The following is a 20,596-nucleotide window of genomic DNA, read 5'->3' as shown; positions in this document are numbered from 1 at the left end:
TTACAACATTATCTAATTCCTTCTGCAATTTAACTTCTTAGGCATCTTCATGGCTACATATGAAGTTTGGGATTTGTTAATAAAAGCTACTCAGTACGAAACAAGTTGCCATTGTGAAAACTCAGTAACTAAGCAAATCAAGGCATTGCTAAGTTGATTATCCCTTTTTCTTCATGTGTAATATGCATTGTTAGTTAATCTTGCAGTGTCGCATCTTCCATTTAGTAGATTAAGTAAGCTCCATTTAGATACTAAAGGAACTTAAGGTGACTCAAATGCAATCATAGTTGTTTCAATTCAGGGGTCCTTGATAGAATACCTACACTGACCCATTTTGTTGCTAACAACTTTGTCTTTCACCATATTGGGTAAATTAAGAGTCAAGGCATAAACCAAATCTAAGAAGACAAACTGTTAACCAACATTATGTATAAATAAAAATGAAAATGATGATTGAGTAAACACTTCATTCCAATGATGTACTAGAAGGACACTAGCAAATTAACGAGAAAACCTTTGCACAATAATTATTTGTATCTCATACTAAAATTTTCTCAGCAGCAAACTTTTCGGTGTGACCAAAAGGTCACTTCTTTGATTTAAAAGAAAACTGCTGGATAATTATTTGTTTTCATCGTCAAAAAAATTTCAATGAACAATTAGTATAGTGTGACCAAAATGTCTGTTGCTGCCAAATAAAATGGCAGAGGAAGAATTAAACATGGAATATTTCCTGTGTTTAGTAAAACTTATTTATCTATTACAACGAAATGAAAGAATCAGTGAACAAGCTGACGTCATTTCTCTGCCCATTCAACCGTCGAAAACCATTTATGAGGTAGCCTTCAGATAACGCTATGGGCAGCAAATACAAACAAAATCTCCAATACATTTGATTTCAAAAAAATAAGAATGGGCACATAAAATGGGATTGATTGATCAAAAAGAATGATGCTTAATTCCTAAATTTTATTTCAGGGAACTTCCAAACCCCTCAAGGGACGGAAACAGAATTGAGCTATAACTACACGAGGAAAAATCAACAAAAATCATGATATTGTACAAATGCTTATGTTTGGGAACTATCCATCTGGCACATGCATTCAGGACATCTAGGGTGTCTGTAAATGCTCCTTGCAATTGGACGAACCTGCACCCTTTTACTTTCCCTAACAGTCTTTCTGACTCTTTCTTGAAACTCATTCCATTCTATGGTAGTGTTTTTGGAGAAAATGCCAGCTAATCGTTTCTTGTTGGGTCGTATAGTAGGTAAGCGTCCACCACCGTAATAGGTCCGAAAACCAGACACTAGTGATGAAAGTTGACTGCCCGAGTCTGTCATGGCAAATGCATCAGCAGCAGCACAACCAATGAAGTCAAGTGCTGCCAACTGCACCCACAAAATTTCATATTTGTCACTCTTTTTTCAATGTAACACGGAATTTGTATTTAAATCTTGGAAAAATATGAATTAGACTAAGGCATAATTGTGTAGAGATTGCCAATCCATTAAAATCCAGAATTAAAAAGAGAAATTGAAACCCAACAATTCATATTGTCTAGATAATGCAGTAGAACAAAATAGCTTAGCTACTAGATCTAAAAGTGGTTCTTACAAACCATTGTCAGAAAAACTAGCAGAAGATTATCTAAATGGAATGAATGTCATATATTCATAATAGTTCTAGCACATCCATGAGGCCTAGTTTCCTGTTGGCATGCTAAAACAGCCATATCAATTGTAATAATTGCATGTCCTAGTTAAATATTAGCATAAGAGTGCTATATTGGAGATTAAATGATTTTTCATTATGGATAATATGTGCATATAAACAATGTACCTTGTAGATAAGTTAGGAACCAAAAACTTAACTGGAGCTATTGTCGTAAAATAGGAAGGGATCATGTGCCTATATCATGCATCCTATTAGAGTGCAAGTGAGGATTTTAGAGTACCTCATAGCAATAAATATCAACTATAGTAGAGCAAACAGAACAAGGTAGCACTGACATTTTAGCTGCACCCTTGCTCAACATGGGCAAGGTGGCCTTCATGAATGTATATATTTTTGTTTGATCCTCTGTTGTCTATGGCACATGCATGTAGCTCTTGAATAATATAAGTACGAGGTTTATTCTTTGCCTAAAATCTTACTCCTTTGAATCCTTTGAGCACCCTGGGAAAGCTGCTACTTTGGGGTTGATTTATGATTGATTTTTTACGTGCTACTCCAGCTCTGCAAATACAAAGAGGCTACAATTTTGGGTTTAATTACCAGAAACACATCTAATGCTACAAATGGCTATGTAGGTTTCAAATGTAGAAAATCAATTGTTTATTTTGAATTGTGGGTTTTTAGCTTCAAGGGTGCCACCTTCAGTTTTTGTTTGAGATTCTCTTTATCACACACCACACACAAGTATTATGTTCTTATATTTATTAATGTTTTTTATTTTTGACAAGTAGATTGTGATGCATGCAATCTTGTTATGTATTGTTTCTGTAATTGCATACGTTGCATGTGCATATAAGAGATCATCCACAAAAATTGCAAATATTCTGATGCTCATACATTGTCACGGATATGTTTTCAAAGACAAAATTTGGCTAAGGTGTGAGACATTGTATTCAAGGGATAATATTGACACAGTTTTCAATAATTCATGTAAAGCTCACGATTACTTTTCATGCATATGTTGAATATGTGAGCACTTGACAGATGGGAGGCGCCACCTAAGGATTACCAATACAGTGCCTTGCATTTCACAGATCATTATGCTAGTGTGGCAGCTCCATCCTCTATATTTAGAAATGGAGTTGAATAACACTTGCTGAACGGCATATTTATGGCATGTTAATAATAGCATGAAGGCATAAACAAAACTCACAAACGAGATAAAAGGAAGCTTGCTGTCAAGGGCAGTTGATGCTATCATAGGACATCTCATTGTTTTAGCACAGATTTATAGAGAAAATAATTAAAAATATGCTCCAATGGTTTGACGAGCATGGCTGTAATGCTATATGAAGTGCAAAATACCAAATGTGGTTAGAGAAGGTGCAAAGATTGTAATGCAAAGTATGGTTTTAGAGATAGTGATTACATCGGGAAGAAACGTATGCAAAGCCAGTGCATCACCATAGTCTTTTATTTTTGAGGTATTTTAGCTTACAAACTTTACCCACACACCATAGTTGTGCCAAAGCGGAAACTCTCTTCAGATTCATCCTACTATAATGAGTAAGATAGAATTGCTGGCACAGAAGTCTACATGGAACAATGGTGTTTACTAATCAAATGCATATCAATATTATTGCTTGAGGTGAAGATGGTTCCAACAACAAAAGAATCAATATATGTGCAAAGAGGAGCACTCAACATAGAATGCTAGTTGACTGGACAAAATTAAAGACAGGGTAGTAGCAACACAACCTATTGCTGTTCCCTGACAATTTATTTTAATATGTTCTAGTACTTATGCATCTGGTATAAGGGTTGTAATATGGCTTACAGGAATAATCCCCTGTTTTGAAATTAATGATGGCAGCAGTGAATTTTCGGAGTAAATGCGTACAGAAATTTTAGTTTGCACATTTATTTTTTGGTAGATCCTTACCTGATTGCCAAATTTTATGGATATATAGTTCATGGCAACACAGGCTTAGCCCCTCTCCATTATTATTCATCCATTGTTGGAAAACATATGAATGGGCATGTGTTCACTATCAAAGATCACTTCCTGCAATAAAGGGGAAAACATGCACTGCATATCTGAGCAGTTATGACTGGTGTACCAGAGAGATAGAATGGTGAGTGTTGGCAATAGAAAGCGGAATACTGATGCAGTATAAGGCAACCATGCCTATTATTGAACTTCTTCTTATCAAGTGATATTGTACATTTAGGGTTTTAATAAGATTGAGAGTGCATCTGAGAAACATTTAGCAATAGATGTCACGAAGTGAAAAAATATGGAAAATTGGTTTCAGGGAAAAAGAACTAGTAATGTAATTAATAGTGGAGTGATGGAAAATTGGTCTTGGGGAAAAAAATTTGTAATGTAATGGAGTGATAAGAATAAAAGTATTTTGATTAATTATATTTGTATCCATGGTACCAAAATACCAATAATTATTTAAATATGGACACCATTTAGACTTTGCATGCAAATGAATATCATTTTTGTCAATGATTTACTTATGTTGCTGACTCCAATTTAGTATTTGATTACCGACAGGTTCTTTGGCCAATCATTTATTTCTGTTGCTGCATCCAATTTTTTGAAAGATGACATGATTACCTGATGGGAAAGATAAATATATAACTCATGATTATTGTTTGAGCTTTCAAGCGTCATATGTTGTAGACTGATCACCCCTGCCACCATAGCCTTGATATTGGAGCTGCTCTCATCTTGTCAATAGTTATGCCAATCTTTCAGGATCTCCTATATCATGTGCAGATGCAATATACACATTGACTGTGTGATTTGACCTATGATAGAGACAGAATTTTATTGATTTCCAGAAACAAATTGGATGCAATTTGCCAAGGTCTCTCCTATTAGGCATGGGTTGGTTAAGTGTAGACAGGCTGCAGAGATATTTCCAAAGCATGTATATCATAAGGTACATCCACAATCCACATGGCAGAGAATAATGGTAGATGCAGAAATTTGATTGGTAACTTGCACACTTTTTAATGACATGTTATCTTGTGTACTTGAAGATGCTCCACAAGCTAGCAAGAATAGACAGAGGTTCATAGCAGTGGATTATGGAGATTGTTCCATAGTGCAAGCGGTGTGGATGGTGGGATCACCATACATATTGATTGGATGGGCCACATTTACAACTGTTGTTCTTACACACTTGTAAAACACAAATGGTTACCATATTCTTGGTGGGATGGATCAAGTACTATATAAACAGAGACAGTGTGGTTTACAGGACTTTTTATTCTATTTATTTGATGGACTATCAGGGCTGCAAAGCAGGTATGATAGAAGTTAGAACCGAGAATTTAAGATATATCCAAATGTTGAGATGCCTAATTACAGATTGGTATCCCCGCTTCGTTGAGATTGGTCAATTTTTTTATCTGAGGGGACACCTTAAGCAGGTATAGGGTTGCACCACGTGATTCAGTTTGCAGGTGCATATTCAGAGTACGTGTCGCCTTTCGCATGTCATTTTTGCGGGCTTCAGCTTGTTGGCAAGTGTAATGCATATCAAGGACATAGTGCACAGAGTTGATGCTTTAATACGCTGCACGAGAAATAATTCATACGTGCATTGTTCTTCTCAATTACTTTAATGATGCTTCTAATGTTCTCAAATCTATCTCAAGAGTATATATGCATTGTTGGACTATGTTTTTCTTTCTGTGGTTCGATCTCTTGTGATATTGGCCTTCTACAGAATTCAATCTTATCATATGTGATGTATTTCAATTTTGTCATTAAGCAACATCAGGAGCTGTTTCACATTTCCATCGAAGGTGCTATCGTGACTGTGAATACTATTCATTGCTCTTTATTTCGGAGGCTATGTATTTTATTGAAAGTGAACCAGATTCCTTGCATATATGTCAATATGCCCAGTTTTATAGAAGTCGTGTGCAAGTTTCATCTAGCTACATACATTAAATATGACTTCTAGATATGTGTCATCGGTTTCTTTCATGATCAGTTATGATTATGATTTTGTATTTATTCTCAGATCGGGAGTTGGATGAATCTCTTTGTATCTCTTTCTTAATGTCAAATGGCTTTATATTTATGGTCCACATTGTTTATTTGTTTGCGATGAAGTGGAATTGTTTTCACACATTAACTGCTGACAGTTCATAATAGCATAATGGATGCATCTCCTTGTATTAGCTCATCAATTGCTATTCATGCGACATTTTTAGCATCCATTGCATACACTGTGCCGGTGAGTAAAACAGACTGCGTGATTATTCTGGCAGAACAGTGTAGGGCAGCAGCGTATGAGAAAATTATCAATCTCAGTGACTGTAGAAGGTATTCATATCTAAAAACAGTTGACGGTTCATTATGAAACCGTGTCTCTCCTTGTATTCCTTGGAAAGGGGTATCATCCAAGTTTAGTATTGGCTGGAAAAGCCACGCGTAGTGAGATCATTGTATCGTGATTCTGGTAAAGTATCGCAGGTGACTAGTGCATACTTTGTGTCTAAAGAATGTGATTTTTCTGCTACAGAAAGCACTGCACTTGATGGAGATTTATGTATGATCTGTAAATGATTAATTTGATTATGTAAGTCATTCTCTGTGAGAGACATATCTATGAGATACTTGCAGTTCTGTAGATATCTGTGAGATACTTGCAGTTCTGTATGATCTGCATATGCATGATAAAAGTGATTGAACTGTGAATAAGGCTTATTAATTGTTTTTGTGTCAAGCATTTAATAAAAGATCTATCTTCTGTGGAGCTGGGTTTTGTACCCTCTAGCGGAAGGTTTTCCCACAATAATCTATTTGTGTCATCTGTTATTGTGTTCTGTTCTTTACATTCTTGCATCTTGATTCAAATTGAACACACGGTAGTATGGATACATAATAAAAAGAAAATGTGATATGTTAAATGCTGACACTTGCCAAAGCATCCAACATATGAGAGTGGCATGCTTGCACGGGGCTAGCATAAAGCACTTAGAGACACATGTGTGAAAGCAATATAGCTTGAAAGAGATAGGAGAATGTTATTGTCGAGGAGAAAAAGTCAAAAGCCACAGTGGTGTTACATTATGTTATCTTGGCACCAAGTCTTCACCTGGAGTTGTGCAAGATTTCATATCCAGGTGTTCTGAGGACATAAAACAACTAAGATGGGGTTGGTTGTTTTCTATAAGATCTTATATAGATTGTTATCAAAGTATCATTACAAATTAGTATAGGATTAACATATTAGAAATTAAATTATATGTATACATGGATAACATGTGCACATAAGCAATGTATCTTGTGGATAACTTCAGGAAAAAATGCTTAACTAGATTTAATATTTTAAAATAGGAAGGCGATGTACCTATACAAGCATGTTCCCTATACCTCTTTAAGAGACATTTGGAAAGTGATTTTAGCACCTCACTTTGGATGTAGCAATGTATCTTGTGGATAACTTCAGGAAAAAATGCTTAACTAGATTTAATATTTTAAAATAGGAGGGCGTTATCTATACAAGCATGTTCCCTATACCTCTTCAAGAGACACTTGGAAAGTGATTTTAGCACCTCACTTTGGATGTTGCAAATCCAAAATGCATCCAGCACTATATAAAACTAAAGGAAACTTGATTTTGTGAGCATTTATCTTAGGAGTAACATAAATCAAGAATGAAACTAGTGGCTGGGAAATTGAACATTTGGATCTTACCATGAACCGAGTGATGAATGTGTCTACTTGACTAAAACTAAACATGTATGATATACACAATATACTCATATTTGTACATTTTGTTGCCCGTTATACTTTATTGATTTCTTGACATGTGGAACAGGTGGGTGACATAATAGTTAATACATTGGAATATAAATTGTTGCATAACCTCAATTCATCACAAAAAGAGTTAGCATACAGTTATCTACACAGAAACTCTATTACCTGAGATGAAAAATTTGCAAATGGTCGTATTTCCTCTGACGATAATAGATCTTCTTTAGTGACAAGGTTAGGGTACAGACTAGTCAAAGCAACCATCCTTGATTGTCCTCCATATATATGAGCTCCTGCAAGATAAATGTGTGTTCCACGCTTGAAACCAATTGCAGCAAGCATAAGAACAGCTTCTTCTGGTGTCAAAGGGCATCTACCCATGGATCTCAAAGCTTCAGCAGAAGGTATTCTGCATCAATCAGAAAAGACTGGCTTGTTGTGAATAACAAAACTATAACAAGTAGAAGTGAACCATTCCCTTTCACATTTCAAACTAAGCAAAATCTTATAAATCATGTCAATCCTAAAGGCAATCTTGTCTAACAAATGTAAAAGTACAAGCAATCTCTAACACAAGCCTACAAAACCTTGAACAGGTTCCACTCGCCAGTCCAATACACAAAGATAGAAGAAGACATCTTACTTAATACTCTTCTTGTACATCGTTAGTGTGGGAAAATGAATATCCCTGTATGCTTGTAACTCCTTTCTCTCCATATCTTCCCCTCCAAACTCACACATGGAGTAGGCTGCCATATCAATTTCAAATCTTAGATGCAAAGCCAAATACTTGGTAGAGCTTAAAGATATATCATTCCCATCTTTAACATGTTTATCATGTAAAGATTCCCCCATCAACTGTTGATCTAAAGGGCCCCATCTTTGACTATGTCCGCGCATTCTCTGAACCAATATTGCTCCAGTTTCTTGAATTTTAGGAATGAATTTTAAAGCATGAAAATTGCATCTGCATCGTAATCTCTGCAAGACAACAGAAATGGTTCTTTCAATAACAAAATTTGAAAAAAGAAAAAAAGAAAACATGGACATTGAACAAAAGGAAGAGAAATTATGTAGCAAGGAACAATACTGGGGCTTGACAAAAAGAGCAATAATATGGTTTGACCACCCAAATAATTTACAAATCAATTTTTTGATGTATAAAAAGTATAACTGATAATTTTAATCCATAAAGAAAAATGAAGACAGTTTCCAGCTATAAGAAGCTGTGCACTTTTGAGCTAAAGTGGCAGTTACCTTTTGGTGATTAGAAATTCTCAACCCAATGTTCAAGTAGTGTATTGGAAGATTTGAAAGGTTTGACAAAAAGTATTCTTACGTAGGAATATAAGAAAGCAAGGAACCAGATTGCTGACACATAATGACAACCCACATAAGCCTGGAACTCTTTGAGAAGGCACAGGTAAAATGGACTGAGATTGTTTAATATTATTCACAAAATAATGGTTGAGTAAGATTGCCCTCCAAAAGCATCTAAATCCCAAGATATCGCTGACGATATTATTTTTGTGATAATAGGTTATGCTGACACAACAAAGAGAAAGCTCCAAATACAATTAGGTGAGAAAAAAGAATTGCATTTCCTTTTATCGAAAGGTCATTTGTGCTTTCATAAAAGGTGTGAGAGGATGAGAAGAGTAGCAAAAATGTCTAATATGATATTCACCAATGTTTTGATGCACGCATCATTTGCTATTGGGGTTATGTCAGATTTGTTATGTGCCAAAAAAAATTATGACTTCTAGTATTAGCAGAAATACAAAAATAAAAAAAACTTGTTCTACCATGCTTGATAAGAAAAGTAACAAGAGAACCACATATAACAAACATTTTGAATCAGTTTCCTATATATATATGAGAGATTGCAAATGATTCTGTTTATTTCTATTCAAAAATAGACTAGCTAGTACTTGAAACCAAGGCATCTCAAGTAAAGGTCTGCATGCTATTCCAACTTAGCTCCAGTCATTTCAGTTTGAAATTGCAAGTTGAACCTTCTGTAAAGCTATATACGAAATTCTAAATCCAAATTAAATATGAAACATTCTTCAACGAAAATCCATCATAGGATAGACTGTTACTTCTGGCATATATTAATACATAGAATGATAGAATCTCAAAACACTTTCTCACAATGTGTAGCAAGAAAAGGCTAAAGCTCAGCTTCATACCGAATCTATGAAAGATTTTTTATTTATAAATTTTGATGTAACTCAAGCATCATTACTTACAATAGAACCAAACTTATGGATATACATATTAATAACTGTTAAGTTTTATCAGATTTATTCCAAAACTAGATAAATGAAAAATTTCTGATACCATATCTAAGAAATTATTTTGATTTAAATCTTACTTCACTTTACCTCTCTGAAAATTCAACTAACTACTGACTGTACTTCGTAGTTTATAACTTGATATCACTTTCAATATTAATAGGACTGCCGTGACTGAACAAAATACTTTTAGACTGTCTTTTATGTGTAACGGTGTTTACTTCCTTGCCCAATGTCTGCATATTTATATTGGTGGAATGATTGTGGAGTCATGCCCACAATGGAGCAGGACTCCACGTTCTCAATAATTACCACCATTGTTACCTTGGTTGATATGAACATAAAAATCATTACCATCGATGATTATGCAGACGATACAAACACAAACTCAGTAATTAATCAAATTAATATTTGATAATGATTATGATAATAGATACACACACACACACACACATATATACAGACAGACAGATAGATAGATAGATAGATAGATTTCTTATATTAATTTCTTCAGAATTACATAAGTAATTATACTTAAATCTCTCCATTTGAATATATATTATATATATGTCTTTAAGTAATATATAGATAAACAATCATTCTTCATTATACCTCATATATAATTAATATATATCTTCAATAATTTGCCTTGTGTGATTTTATCCGACAGAAGCTACAAATCATCAACACTCCCTCTTAGCTAGGGAGGATAAAAGTGTATCAATCACAAAGTGAAAGAGATATGACATAAATGTGATATCAGATTAGAAATCATTGTTCACAGATATCTTGTATTTGGAAATATCCACAATAATGATATCAGGCCTACTCATATCAAGTCTCGTGATATTTACCAAGTACTCAGAGTAATGGCCTTAGAATATTAAGTCTCGTGACATTCACCAAGTACTCAAAATGCTCATAAGGTATGTGTACACGTATCACTCATTGATACTTACCATAGGGGCTTTATAATCATGGTTTGTTCATGGATATTAATCCCCCGTGATATATCTATACAATACAATTTATAGATATCTATTTGCAGATATCTATCTCTCAGTTGTCATAGATCTACAAGATACAACCTATCATGATCTACTTAGATATCAGTCATATGATATCCATCATGATAGAAGATTAAGTTTTTGTACCATCACCTTCCAACAACTTCTCAAAATACAAGTGATAGTCATTTAGAAGTCGTCACTTCTTCATGATGTACACATGGTTAAAGGAATCATGAAATAACACTCATCATAAAATGGTAGTATTTTATTAGTACAATAATCAAGGATGTTGAGACTCATTCTTGGTATTTACAACCATACCAAGTTTATCTCTGATGTATTCCACCTTCGTTTTCACAAGATATTTGGTTAAGATGGTTTTTGTCCGGTTTTCTATACTGACATACTTCAGCTCGACTACATTCTTCTCCATCATGTCCCTGATGTAGTGATATGGTATCTTAAAGTGTTTAGACCTGTTATGAAATACTAGGTTCAAGGAGAATTTTATGCAACTTTGGTTGTCACAATGGACGATGGTAGGTTTCAATGATTTCCCAAATAATCCAACTGCAAGTTTTCTCAACTATACTACTTCTCATGCTCCCATAGATACTGCAATATACTATGCTTCTCTGGAGCTCTCTGTCATTGATGATTGCTTTCTATTGAACCGAGATGTCATACTTGATCCTAAACTGAAGCAATATCCTAACATGCTTTTTCAACCGACAAAATTTCCAGCCTAGTCTGAATCAATGTACTCATACATGTTAACATCTACATCTTTGTATCTTATACCATATCTGATCATACGACGGAGATACCATAATATGTGTTCAGTTGCTATTAAGTGTAGTTGCTTTGGTTCACAAATGAATTGACTAAGTGCATTCACTGCATAACAAATATCTTGAGTCTCCCTCTGAATCTCAAGAGAGGAATCCTTTTAAGGATCTTTATCATTTATTTCATTTTCATCTTTGGATCTTTTAACTGCAATATTCCATCTCTGCTTAGTTCAATATGTCTTTGTCCAGGGATGTAAATTCTGTAAGCTTTAGAAGTTTCACTATACCTAACAAGAATTCTCTTCTTCTTCGTAAAAAGCTCTAATTTAGATCTTGTCTTTAGGAATGTGAATGTAAACTGGGCGGCCAAATATTCTTAGGTGACTTATGTTTGGTTTTATTCCAGTGGATGCTTCTTCTAGGTTTTTGTTTTCTAGATGAGAGTGTGGGGATCTATTTTGAATGTATATGGTAGTACTTCAGCACAAAGGTAAGTTTTTAAGATTTGAACATGCATTATGGCTTTAGCAGCTTTAATAATGGTTTTCTTTCATTCTGCAACTTCATTTTGTTGAGGATTGTAAAGAATAGTGAACTCCCCCTCAATTCGAGTATTTCACAAAAAAAATTGAGATATTTTTAAAGTGTATTCCCTCTCATTGCTAGCTCTAGAGTTTTGATCTTCTTCCCTGATATGTTTTCTACAAGAACCTTAAGTTCTTTACACCTTATAAGAATTTCTTCAGATTCTTTACATTTTAGAAAGTAAATCCTAGTCTTCCTAGAGTAGTCATCTACAAAGATAATATGATACAAAAATTCTCCTATGGAGGGAACAAACATAGGTCCACATAAATCAGAATGAACAAGCTCTAGTACAATTTTAGATTTACTTTCACTATTGTGAAAAGTGTTTTTAGGTATTCATCTATAATGCACACCCTTTACATGTCCCTTCATGATCAGTTTTGAGTTTAGGTAGTCCTGTTACCATCCTCTCTAAAGAGGGTAAGCCAAATTTCACTTGCATTAGTTGACTCGTGGATTAATGTTGAAGAGGGAGAAGTACATAGCTCATACAGGCATCCATGCCATATTCCAATAGTATGAGCATTCTTGATATTTGAGTTATTAGGCCAAGCTAATACTTTTCCTTCCATGAAGGTGATTCAATATCCCTTGTCTTCAAGTGCAGAAATGGAAACTAAATTTCTATTGATCCCAGGTACATATAGTACTCCTGTGAGTTCGAGTGAGATGTCTGATTTAAGGTTGATAGTGCAGGTCCCAATTCCCTTTACTGGATAATTTGTATCATCTCCAGTAGTCACTTCACCGTCATAATCTTCTTCTATAGAATCTAGATGTTCTTTGAAACCTGTTATGTGCCGGAAAGCCCCACTGTTTAGTCACCCAAGTGATTAGTCTGTTTGAAACTTAATTCAGTAGGGCGAAGTAGAATACAAGTTTCTCTGAATCCATATCATTGTTAGTTCCTAAGTCACAAGGTCCGCGTTCGAGTTCGAGTTCGACAACTATGAAGTTCGGATAAAGTTCGGCAAGGGAAAAAAAATTTTTAAAAATTCGACAATAGATGCACCTTATATAATTTTCAAAAATATATAAATATATAACGTTGATTCCTAACTCTGGAGGGTTTGCAACATTGTACAAATAATTATAGATTGGGCTTTTTTTTAGTTTTCTTTGCTAATAAAGAAAATTAAAATAAAAGAATAATGCATTTTTATCTTATCTTTACTAATAAACTAAAGCTGTGAATACTACAGAATTAAAAATATTAATAAACTAATATAATAATAAATAAATTAATAATCATAAATAAACATATAAAATATCAATACTTTACTGATAATAAATAAATACATAAATATTCATAAAACATACACAGAATATAAATATTTTTCTATGATAAATATTAAATGCATATAGATACAAATATTTTACAATTCATAAAAAAATAATAAACATAACATTTATTATTATAATCTTATTAAACTTTTAAACCTAAACAAATAAATAAAATTGTTATTCTAGTGGAGACCGTCGGCTGAGATGGTTGTCGCAGATGAAGTGTTTTGGCAAAGCTTACACGCACAGGTCTGTAAGAACAGAGCAAAGCAGATGTAGACGAATGCAGAGTAAAGCAGATGCAAACAAAAATGGAGTGGAAGAACGACAGGAGGCTGGAGCAGGAAAATGTGATCTGACATGAGCTTCAGACACGACCCTCCAATGGTGCCAAACACAATCTTTCGACCCTCCAATGGCGCCAAAAACACAATCTTTCTATCTATGATTTTTTCACCCCAACTGAGCTTCAGATATGCAAATGGAGGGCATTGTTTTAGAAGTTGTTTTTGCCAAGAAATACAAAACCCGCTTCATATGAATATTATAACAAATTTAGACGAATTTTTTCTATTGTTTATGGGTTCGCCGAATTTTGAACCTCAAGCCGAGAATTCGGTGAACCCTGTGACTAAGGTTAATTCCTTACCATCAGAGATATGACCAATTGTCAAGAGTTGATATCTCAATTCCGTTATTCTCATCAAGTATGAGGTGATAGTTTGTCCCTGATTCATCTATGAGAGAGTTGATTCTTAAGAGCAACAAGTCTACTAGTATTATTGATCTCAAACATATCTTCTAGAGCTTTGAACATAGCATATGTTGAGTCTAGTTTTATGATAATAGGCAGTATGTGGTCTTTCACTCCATCTACCAATTATTTCATTGCTTTGGTGTTGTCCTTTTCCCATTGACTCATTTCATTTTTTGCATTAGATTCAAGGACAGCATTTTCCACAATTGTTTCTAACTTATGCTGTTTTAATGTTAGCATCATTCGTAATTTCCAAGCTTCAAAATTTGAAGCACCTTCAAGTCTGTCCTCAAGTCTAATTCTACTCACCAAATTGATGAATGTAAAATTACCTCCAAAATAATATGATAATTTCCAATTTTCCTCAAATAAAAATATCTTATTTTATCTTTTCTCAACTAGGCTTATGATAAAATTTTAAGTTTTATTATAACTGACAAATTTTTGATACTATATCTGACAAATTATTCTGATTTAAATCTTACTTAACTTTATCTCTCTGAAAATTCAACTAAGTACTGACTGTATGTTGTAGTTTATAACTTGATATCACTTTCAATATTAATAAGACTGTCATGGCTGAACAAAACACTTTTAAGGCTATTTTTATGTGTTATGGTGTTTACTTCCTCGCCAGATGTCTGCATATTTATATTAGTGGAATGACTGTGGAGTCATATCCACGAAGGAGCACGACTCCCAAATACATGGAGTCATGATCCTTCGTGGACATGACTCCACATTATCAATAATCACTACCATCGTTACCTTGGTCAATACAAACATAACAATCATTACCAATGATGATAATGCAGATGTTACAAACACAAACTCTGTAACTAATCAAATTATATTTGATAATGATCATAATAGTATATGTGTGTGTCTGTGTTATATATATATATATATATATTTTTTTTTTTTTTTTCTTTTCTTATATCATTTTTATATTAATTTCTTCAGAATTACATAAGTAATTATATTTAAATTTCTCCATTTAAATATATATATCATATATGTATTTAAGTAATATATAAATAAAGAATCATTCTTCATTATACCTCATATATATTTAATATATATCTTCTAATTTGCCTCGTATGGTTTAATCTGACTGAAGCTACAGATTATCAACACTCCCTCTTAGCTAGGGAGGATAAAAGTACATCAATCACAAAGAGAAAGAGATATCACCTCAATGTAATATCAGATTATATGGCAATGTTCACAGATATTTTGTATTTGTAAATATACACCATAATGATATCATCTCATGATATCAAGAGTAATGGCCTACTAATATTAAGTCTCGTGATATTTACCAAGTACTCAGAGTTATGCCCTATGAATATCAAGTCTCGTGATATTCACCAAGTACTGAAAATGCCCATAAGGTATGTGCACACGTAAATTTCTTCTCCAGTTAGCAATTGATTCAGCAGTCCAAACAGCCCACAATCATTAGGGAAATCCAAGCAGCGGGAACAATCTAATAAACACATGGTCCACAAGGATGACACAACTGGTGGATTTACAATTGACAGTTGACACAATCAAGTGATTTCCAATTTATGTTTTATATTTTAAAGAGGCAATTCACAATTTGTCCCTGTTATCTGCCAAATATGGCAGAGTATTATGCCAGGTATGGAAGTAGTTATATGCCAGACGCAGAGAGGTGCTTGTGCCAAGTATGGAAGCTATAGATATAAATTGTATGCCAATACAACCAAAACACTACAGTAATAATTGAAACATACACATCACATAGAGATGGCAAAAAATCTAACTTTATTGATTGTACCAAGGAATTACATTACCAAAATACCAATGTTCCAATATTACCATACCATTGCAATTCCCAATTGACCCTGCATATACCGCTCTTGTTGGTTACGAGAACCAACCGTTGTGACTCTTGGTACATGTGCTTTCCTAACAACTATATTAAATACCTTAACTACTTTATTATGGCCTAGATTATCCCCCCCCCACCCCAAAGAAGTTGTCTTCTAGAGGACTAACAAAACAGTAGACTAATGAGACGGGTAAGAAGACGTCCCTAGAGTAATGGATGCTGAGTTGTGTCAGTTGTTGCCTCGGAAGCTTCACATCTCTTTCTGTCATGAGTAGTTTAATTCGCGCTCCTTGTAAAAGCCTGAGTGCATCCTTCCTGTCTTTTTCTACTGCTGTCAGCTTCTTTGTATGCATGACCCTTTCCTATTCTAGCTTAGTCTCTAGTTTTTCTACTTGCTCTCTGAAAATGATCCGCTCCCCTTCAGTCTTTGTCAGTTCCAAGTTTACTTTCTGTAATTCCATAAAGGTGTATCTAAAACTCTCCTCCATCTGAGATAGAATGGTAATGATGGTAATGAGGGCCCATGTGTTGAATTTTGTGGATTGTCTTTTGCAAATGTAATAACACAGTCATTGTATCGGTGTGTTCTAATTGCAGATTAGAATGTTATATAAATATTTGTAGAAGAGACATGTCTCTTTGATAACTTATAAATTAATCATTAATTAAACAATATTAATATAACATACATACATACATACATATATACATATATAAGTAGATATATATTAGTGTTTGTCTAATTGATGATAAACCAATGACCATAGAGGGATTATCTCTAGGTCAATTCAATCCAACAGAAGCTACAACCTTAACACTCCCTCTTAGCTAGTGAGGATTGTTATAGAACACTTTACGCTCTCAAGCATATAAAGAGGTATCATCTCAATATGATATTCTTGGAATCGCATATTAAAGGATATCAACATATATATCCATCAACTTAGATGTTAGCTTTCAATATTATCTGAAGCATGATTCAACAAGAAATATCAATCATCTGATATTCATCATACTTATATTCTCTTGATATGTTCACTAGCATCATGACCATGACGTGTACCAAAGGAATATGTTATATCCTAGAGGGATATGGGTTATCTGATCTCTAGCACACTTTGGGACAACAACTGAATGCAATCAATCAAATAACAAACATGATCTTAGGCACATCAACTTAATGTAGTCTCCATTGTGACAAGTGCCATGGTCTCTGACACCTTCCAGGACAACAATTTAATGTAGTCTATCATGACAATAAAATAAGAACTCAAGAACAACAAATGTAGTATCATGATCTCTGGCACATTCTGAAACAGCAACTTAATGCAATCTATCATGATAAGTTCGTTATCATGATCTTCATCACATTCTAGGACAACTTAATGTAGTCCATCATGATAACAAGTCAAGCCATTGTTAAGATCGTCACCTTACAATAGCGACCTCACAACACAAACATCAATGAAAGATTGTCACCTCTCATGATGCTTTCCAAAAAAATCATGTGTAAACTCACATGATATCCACCTTGAACCATGTCAGAGGGTAGATCCACCATAGCTTCCCCTATAGGGTGGAACAAGGGCTTTCACCTTAGACTTCTCTCTCACAGAGAAGAATGCATTACAAGGAATTTCACCTCAAAATTCTCCCTCTGAATAAAGATCCTAGGAAGTTAGATCCTCTAGCTACTCCCTTATTCTTCGTCCAAGGATGCCTATGATAAACTATAAGAGGATAAGCCCATCAAAATCATGCAGTCACACACATGTATTTTTAGACTCCCTTTGAATATCAATCTTATGAGCTCCTACATTGCCTTTGAAGAAGTGTAAGACTCCCTCTTAATATAGAATGATACTCATAATCTCAATCATCAAGGATATTCACTTTAGAAGCCTTACTTTGTCCACCTGATCATCAGATAACTAATGAATTCTAGATCGCATTATCTTTGGAGCTATTATTATAAGATTGAGTTTGCACAATATTTGGTAGCATGTGTAAAGTATCAACCTTCCTTTCCTGAAAGAACATCCTTAGACATAAAGGAAAAGATCAAGACAAATAACTCTTGTAGTATGTATAGAATTATAAATAGGAAAGAGACTACAATGAGTAGATAAATGTAAAAAAATAAGAATACTTATATGCGCATGAAGGTTCAAAAATTGCCTTCTTAGATAATTTGAGAATGGAACATCTCCCCTCTAAAGATGGTTCAAGTAAGAATGGAACATTGACAATTATTATGTGAAATCCCCACTCATTCTTATATTGTTTGAACAATTTTGTATTAGCCTTCTTTCTACTTTAATAGATCGCATAACCTTAGTCTATTTGCAATATGGGAAACTTCATCAGATGATCTATATCTCATATGATAATCGATATTTTGAATGATAATCATCATTGCTTGGAAAACAGGCAGATTCGGTTTATTACATCACTACTTCTAAATGCTTGATGATTATATTTCTTACTATGTAGGACTGAGGTATCATGATGTTTTCCTTCATAGATACTTTGGATGCATATTGCAGTATCCAATCAATGGATTTGGATATAGCATATTAATATAGGCATCTCATGATTTTCCCATGATATATGACCACTCCTCTTTGGATATGATGCCACTTTAATGTCCCTTTCCACTCTTCCCAAAAGTTAATTATTTTTCCCTTATAATTTTTTGCCAAACTGTTGTCATGAAAGTGTAATTGCAATCTCAATTTAAAGAATTGATGAAAACTGTCAACTCGTTGTTGCTTTGCTAAGGATATATATGACATACACTTAGCATAAAATAAGTAAAGATATTTTGAAACCATTTCTATCCACAACTATTAATAGCAATTATATTGAACAAAGATTTGCCTTAAAAAGCCAGATACTTTAATGAAATCACTTGCAGCTAGGGTTGTTGCAAATTCATTTCTGACCCCATTATCATATACAATATCATACTCTGTTCATTTGTGTGTGAAGAAAGCCAACTCCGATCATTCAAATTTTGACCCATAAGGATTAGATATTCTGTGTATCTTGACGAGAGGTCGACCTTTAATAATAGCACCAACACAGGAGCCTTACATTATATCTGAAACTAGACGTCTGAGTAACTCACAACATTAACTGAGCCTTGGTAATAAACACCATTTGAAATAGTTTGAACTGCAAAATTTGATACTTGAGCAGGAGTTGTATATTGATACTTTATCTATCCTCAAAAACCCAACAAAGATCTCACTACACTTCATAAACTTGATCTTATAAATATTTGACTTGTTTGCTGACCGTATTGTGCTTAGGTGTAAGTACTCATTGGAAACCTCTGTAGTAATATAAACTCAATGTTTTGATCTCTGTAAGAGATCGTTGATTGATAAGTCACAATGTATATGTATATTCAATCACTGCAAATGGCAAGAAACTATGTATAAATGACTGCAGATAAATCTTGTGATATATTGGTCGAGTTCCACATTGACATTGCAATCAACTGGAGACTGGGAAACATTCGATCTTTCATTTTCACAGATTTTTGGTCTCTATTAATCTGCTATATTACTTTCGTCTTCTATGTCATTATTTCTCAACATATTTGATACTCCCACTTTCTTACCTCCCTTATTCGATAGCTTTATGTTTAATACTCTCTTTCCTTCCACGATGCTTGGCTAGACTATGTCAGCAATGTTGGTTATCGCTCCTTGATGGTCGATATCCATTCGTTGTACATCTTGGATAATGTTTTCCGAACTCCTTTATTACACCACCATTATGGAGTGTGGAGTCCATATTACTATGTACCCCTTTCCTTCTTCCTAAACCGCTTGATCGATGTCCCAATAATCCTCCTCCAATGCTCGATATGAAATCCCGCAAACTATTCTTCACTCTCTGACAAAGGTAATGGGAAACGATTATGTTGGACTACTGTATGACATTGGATATCAACAATGATCTCCAAATAGATGTGTGCGCTACTACGTATGGTGTCTTGGATTACCCATCATCCTTTCCTTCCATTGGTTGCTATTATCACAATATGCATTGCAAAGAATATGGAATATATTTTGCATGTATTGGCCGCTCTTGAGCTACACTGTCGATTATATATTATATTCTAACAATGCTTATTTTATAAGTGAATAATAAAGATTCATTCTGTCATTCAATACTACAATTCTCAAAGTCTCTTTCCATTGTTAATTCCTTTTATAATCAAATAACATAGTTCCTTTATATAATTTAATGCTGAATTTAGGGTTTTGGTGATTTAAAAACAACTGCTAAAATATCTTAGTCGAATATGAATTCTTTAGAATCCCTTTTAAGGTGTCAATCATTGATTCCTTCCAGTAATACCGAACATGAGTATTGCTTCTTCCATTCATTATTGGTGTACTTAATGAATGGTCGCTAGCATAGTTATGGGACTCGGACTCACCTCTGACTCGAAAAGTCAAAATCTGACTCGGCCTCAGACTCGGCAAGGACTCAGAAAATCGAAAAACTCATGAAATTCAAAGATTTTTTCA

The 20,596-nt window shown here is 34.1% G+C and overlaps 1 protein-coding gene across 1 annotated transcript in view; it reads right to left on the bottom strand.

Annotated features, from left to right (window-relative positions):
• Positions 1-611: 611 nt before the first annotated feature.
• Positions 612-20,596, bottom strand: part of LOC149540026 (O-fucosyltransferase 2-like) — a 132,563-nt gene continuing 112,578 nt past the window's right edge. Inside the window, exons 8-10 of the mRNA XM_089801209.1 lie at positions 8,108-8,445; positions 7,633-7,873; positions 612-1,390 (exon numbers count right to left, since the gene is read on the bottom strand). Of these exons, the coding sequence (XP_089657335.1) occupies positions 1,070-1,390; positions 7,633-7,873; positions 8,108-8,445 (900 nt within the window). The 3' untranslated portion in view covers positions 612-1,069. The remainder of the gene's footprint in view (positions 1,391-7,632; positions 7,874-8,107; positions 8,446-20,596) is intronic.

The sequence above is a fragment of the Cupressus sempervirens genome, chromosome 9 (assembly GCF_028749045.1).
Source record: "Cupressus sempervirens isolate cs-2001-9-10 chromosome 9, ASM2874904v1, whole genome shotgun sequence".
Lineage (NCBI taxonomy): Eukaryota > Viridiplantae > Streptophyta > Pinopsida > Cupressales > Cupressaceae > Cupressus > Cupressus sempervirens.
Note: the sequence above shows the minus strand (reverse complement) of the source record. Positions and strands in the feature narration are given on the sequence as shown.